This window comes from Volvox carteri, assembly GCF_000143455.1.
Source record: "Volvox carteri f. nagariensis unplaced genomic scaffold VOLCAscaffold_32, whole genome shotgun sequence".
Classification (NCBI taxonomy): domain Eukaryota; kingdom Viridiplantae; phylum Chlorophyta; class Chlorophyceae; order Chlamydomonadales; family Volvocaceae; genus Volvox; species Volvox carteri.
In genome coordinates, this window is record NW_003307575.1 from 464,501 (window position 1) to 469,737 (window position 5,237).

Sequence of the window (5,237 nt, forward strand, 5' to 3'; positions counted from 1 at the left end):
CGTCCTAAGGCGCCTCAGCCTGGGCGCTTCGCTGCGCGAAAGCATGCCCCCTGGGCTGGCCTTCCGGATAGAATGCAGCTCCACACGGTAGCTCGGCCCTTCGCGAGACCTCCTTCGGATGAACCGCATCGGCCCCCTCCGGGTAACTAGTTGGTCCGCCATTCTGACGTCCTCCTTCGTCTCGCTGTTGAATGATGTCCTCCAAGCCTTCTTGGACTCCGCCGCGCGATTCCTCGCGCTCTGCCATCACTTCGCTGTTACTGGCGACCGATATGCCAGCAACGTCGGATCGCCTTATCTACTTTCCTATTGAGCTGGGTCACGAATACAAAGTAAATCCCTATTTAAACAATTCAAACTCCCCAACAGACGACGTTCTGACTTGCGCTTGCTTGCATGGTTGACTGGCGAACTTGCGTTGCCTGGATTCAGCGCTTTGTTCCCAGCTAAACTTTGTAACGAACTACCGTATCAGTCCCTGTCCTCTGGCCCATTCTGGTCTGCGCCTTCCCGCGCCGCACTTGCCGTACTGCACTACAGGACGAGCACTTAATCAACATGCATTGATGTCATCGACATGTCGTACTTGTCCAGCAACGTCAACTCCGTACGACACACGCATTTTGCGCTCAATCGGGAGGTACGTGCAGCAGACAGAGCGGGCAGATGAGCGAGGCCGGCAAGGAGACGTTTCGGCCATTAGCTGCTGAATTGGCGATGGCTGAAGGGAGGGGAGGGTAGGGGGTAGGTTTCGCGTTCATTTGGTGTTCGCGGTTGTGACCTCCTCTTGGGAGCTCTTCGTTGTTACCGTACCGCTATGGCCGATTGGTGACACCGGATTGGTGAAAATCACCAATCCAGTAGCAAAGGATAATCCGGGCTGGGATTGAGCGGCGGCCATCACCAATCCCTGTACGTAAAGGCTTTGGCATGGACAGTCCAATTTTGGCTGGAGGAATGAACTTGTACGGTTGGAACATTATTTATCCTTAACTTTCAGGACCACGAACATGTTTCATTCCGAATTCGGAATATATTCCGCAAAAAAATAACGCTGGGGGCAGTCCGGTTGGCCGCTTTCACCAATTCGGTGGCAATGGGAAAAAGTGGACGGGGTAACACCAAACCGTATCACCAATTCCGGTGTTGGAAAGATTAATTCTAGAAGCGTTTTTTACTTTCACCAATCCAGAAATCACCAATCGGCCATAGCGGTACGGTATCCCTGCAGCGATCAGCCTTGCACGCGATCAAAGCAACAGGGCACATCAGTAGCATCATTAGATTGACAATAATCTTGTTTTGTTGAGGGTGGCGCTGCTGGTTTCAAGTCCATCATCCAATCCATGCTGCCGCCGCAGATACTGGACGATCTTTGGGAGGTGGTGGTGATGGGCCGGCGGGCCGCGCAGCGCACATCCCGACTGGACCACGTGACCGGTAACGTGTACAGCCTAGCTGTAGCACCAGCCTTTATCAGCACACGTCAGCTTTAGCACGTACACCGACCTTCAACGATCAGGCCCATACGTCAACGACAACTAATTAATAGCAATATCATCAACAGCATAGTCATTTTTACGGCACACACATGCACGGCACACATATGTATGTGACAGCGGAGATCGGGGCAGACGACTGAACACGCATTCGTTGGTAGCTGAGAGGGTCCACGGCTTGAAAGAGTGAGACAGAAGTTAGTAGCAGCTACTGCGATGAACTGTATTTACAGGGCATTGTAGCTGAGATGTGGTAGCTGTAGCCAACGCGCATCATCGCCTTTGCCGGCGCCGGCTTAACGCACCAAAACCGGCTATATGCAGCTTGGTGCTATTGTCGCCGCTTCCGGTGGGGAGGAGGAGCATCTCAATGACCAACATGGCTGGATGCGCTTAGTATTGTTGCGCTAGGAGCTCATACATATATCCCTGTCTTGTGGCCCAAAGGCAGACGCTGTCACGAAATAGATAGCTTACCTTGGCATGCTGTTAAGGTCATTGGAAAACAGGTGGCTACCGCAGGGCTTGTGCCATGAACATATTCTGGTGCGGCTCGCATCGTTGCGTTGGGGGACGGGCGGGTGGGAAGGCTAACAACTGCACTGAAAAGGAACTACATTCACGTCGCACAGCCTGAGCACGGAAATACGAAGCCTCTGTTTTTCTGCTCCTTGCATCCTGCCTTCCCTACCTTCGTTTACGGTGGTTCCGCAGATAGGTCGCTGGATGGTTCCGTTGCACCCAAAGGAAGGCAGGATTTTTTTTATTAACTAACATCAAATTACAACGCGCATGATTTTTTTGGCTCTATTTAACCTTAAGACGCCCTGTTGGATGCGCTTTCATTCATGAATCAGATATGTCTTGCTATGTTATATATTTGTGATTTCCGGCAGTGAGTGCGCGGCGCTGATGAGGAAAGGAAAGGTTCGGAGCAGGAGGAATGGTGCAGCGGACCAGAAAATGGAGATTTCGAGGATGCTGCTGTGAAATCGGCGATTTTTCTACCATGAGCTACGGCAGAAGCGTGGATGGTGGTTGGTTTGACGGTTGGTTTTCTTGGGTCTGGTTTAGGCTGTTGTTTTGGGCCTGCTGACCTCAGACGCTCGGTCCTTACGGTTCCAGATTCCAAATGCCTCTGGCAATATGGATGGAGGTCCTGCAATTGGAAAACTGAAACCCACACATGGTTTGCGGTGGATGTCTGCTCAGCCATAGCAAACCAGTTGAGCGGGTAGGTCGCCTGGCCACTGTCATGGAGCAAGCCACCCTGGACCAGTGCGCACATCATTGCGAACCGGGGTCCCCCACGTGAGTTATGTAAGGTCCAGTACACCAACTGGCGGAAAGGAGCGGAGCTCTCATTCCTGTGCTGCTGTTAGATACCATACCTAGCCTTCCTCAGGTTTCTGAGGACGTAATTATGTCAACCCAAGACCCGCGGGACATGTGTGACAGATGTCATCTTTTGTGTCCCATCGGCAGGGCCTTTTGTCCTTGATGACGCACTTCCACTTGACAAGAAAGAAGCTCGTTGGTTGCGATAGGCCTTTGATAGGATATCGGATTGCAGCCAAGCAAGGCTTAGCTGACCTTCCTGGGCACATTGGCGCGGTCCGTCCTCTTAGGAAGCCAGGAAGGGGGAATTTGAGGCTTACTTCCGGAATGTAAGCTCCCGAAACCTCTGCAATCAGCTCCTAGAACGCTGCACCAATACACAACCCATTAGTCGTCGGACACCTCGACAAGGAGAGGGTAGCCCTGCTTGCTGGCTTATCATCCAAATATTGGTGAGGAGGCCTAGGCGCCAGAAGGGATTTCGGCCTTTCCGCAAACAAATTGACACCGCCCGCATCGTGAAATCGAGCGGGCGTGAATCAATCATCACAGATTATTATCGATGCCTACTTTCGTTGCTGCAGGAAGCTATTAGCTAGGTGCGGCAAGTTGAGGATTTTGCAGCTAGTTACAGACCACGGACGATGCGCGGTGCGGCATGCGGGAAAAAATTTGCAAGACAGATGTCGGTTTCTGAATCAGCAGCCCCGGGGTCCGCCAATCCTCAGCGCGATGAAGGAAGCGCTGTGCGCAAGCTCCTGCACATCGCCACCCGTATCGTTCTGGCGGGAACTGCTGCCACTTCAGCGCCATCCGCTGCCGCTGCCGCCGCCGCCGCCGCGCCGCAATTATCCTCTTCCGCGGCGGCGGCTGCGCTAACTAGGCCCACGCACGAAGAAATTGCAGAAGCGTGCGGTGCGTTGGGGATCTGTACCAATCACACTCTGCTCTGGGCGCGCCCCGGCCCAGCCCTCAAGATGGTAAAGCTGCTGGCAGTTGCGCTGCGCCATATTGAGGCTGCGAACTCACCCCCAGCAAAGGTGGGGGGCCGCATGGTGGATCTTGCAGTGGCTGTGGTGGAAAGCTTTCGACGCGCTTCCTCTGCCCTCGTTGGAGACAGAGACAGCAGCAGCGGCAAGGGGTTGCACGCCATGGTCCGGGCTGCGCGGTGCATCCTGCGATCTGGAGCCCTGGACTGCATCGCTCGTCTTTTGGCTTCGGCGACGACTGGAGAAGACCCTGTACTCATTAATGCTACGGTCTCCATCACCGCGACCCTTCACAACACGGTGGCGGCGGCGGCGGCATCACACATGTCAGCGTTAGCGTTAGCAGCAAAATTCACCACAGCAGGAACAGCAGCAGCAGCAGCTTTCAAGCAAAATGGCAGCAGCAGCAGCAGCAGCAGCGGAAGTTGCAACAGCAGCAGCAACAGCAGCAGCGACAGGGACATGAACAGGGGCTTTTTTAACTCCTTTCATGTTGAGTTCATGACTGCGGTACGGGACTCGCTCCTGGTGGAGCACCTGGCGAAGCAAGTGCTTCGAAGCGACGGCTCTCTGCATGAGCTCGGGGCGCAGCTGCTGCTTGGCGTTGGATATTTCAATCGGCTGTGCATCCTGTGGCGCGAGGAACACGTCCTAGGATCCACAGGGCGCTGCCAGCAGTTTCTTGCAACGGCAGCGGCGGTGACAGTGATGAGCGAGCTCGACGGAGGGCCCACATATGGTCTGCCGCAGCATGTGGCGGCGGGGGTGATCAAGGCCCTTCATTCTTGCAGTCACAAGGAGATCCTCCTGACCTGGCTCGGCACTTACATGCCTCGTTCCGGCCAGATGCCCAGGTTCGTCATCAGTAGGCCAGTGTTATACAAGTTGTACATGAGAGCCAGCTGCGTCGGCATTGATAATGCCCAGCGTGCCACCAAGAAACATCCACCAGCAGGCGCTAGCGGCGGCGGCGGCGGCGGCGGCAGTGCGGATATTTCAGCCGGCGGCCCCTCGGGCGACGATGGCGCGGCAAGTAGCGGAGAAAGAGAGCCGTCGGCGGTTCAAGAGAGAGCCGGATGGTGCGAGGTTGCGCTGGTCGCCCTGACAGCAGCGAACAGCAGCAGGCGGTCCCCCCGTTACCGCGGCCGAAGCGCTCAAGGCGAGTGGTTTACCAGCGGCTCTACGTCGCGACCGCTTGGCTGGTGGCATCAGGTGGTGAGGGCCCTGCAGTTGGCGGCCCTGGCGGCTCCAGGGCGGCCCCGGCGTGACGACGGCATGGTTATGGCCTCTGTCAGCCTGGTGAAGTGTGTGATACTGGAGGAGGAGGAGGAAGTGGTGGCGGAGCTGCCCGGTGAGCTCCCTCATCTGGATAACGAAGTTCTCTGGAGGGAGGGGGAGGGAGGGGGGGGAG

General features: G+C 55.6%; 2 protein-coding genes across 2 annotated transcripts in view; both read left to right on the plus strand.

Annotated features, from left to right (window-relative positions):
* Positions 1 to 562: 562 nt before the first annotated feature.
* Positions 563 to 1,478, plus strand: VOLCADRAFT_48360 (uncharacterized protein; the record flags this gene model as incomplete). The annotated part of the gene is made up of 2 exons (XM_002952748.1): positions 563 to 640; positions 1,362 to 1,478. Coding segments are annotated over 2 exons (195 nt in total), but the record flags the coding sequence as incomplete, so codon positions are not given.
* An 869-nt stretch (positions 1,479 to 2,347) lies between these two features.
* The window catches only part of VOLCADRAFT_93535 (uncharacterized protein), a gene marked incomplete at both ends in the record, with an annotated part of 5,770 nt that continues 2,880 nt past the window's right edge, over positions 2,348 to 5,237 (plus strand). Inside the window, 5 exons of the mRNA XM_002952749.1 lie at positions 2,348 to 2,394; positions 2,712 to 2,810; positions 3,721 to 3,752; positions 3,807 to 3,877; positions 4,361 to 5,177. Of these exons, the coding sequence (XP_002952795.1) occupies positions 2,348 to 2,394; positions 2,712 to 2,810; positions 3,721 to 3,752; positions 3,807 to 3,877; positions 4,361 to 5,177 (1,066 nt within the window). The remainder of the gene's footprint in view (positions 2,395 to 2,711; positions 2,811 to 3,720; positions 3,753 to 3,806; positions 3,878 to 4,360; positions 5,178 to 5,237) is intronic.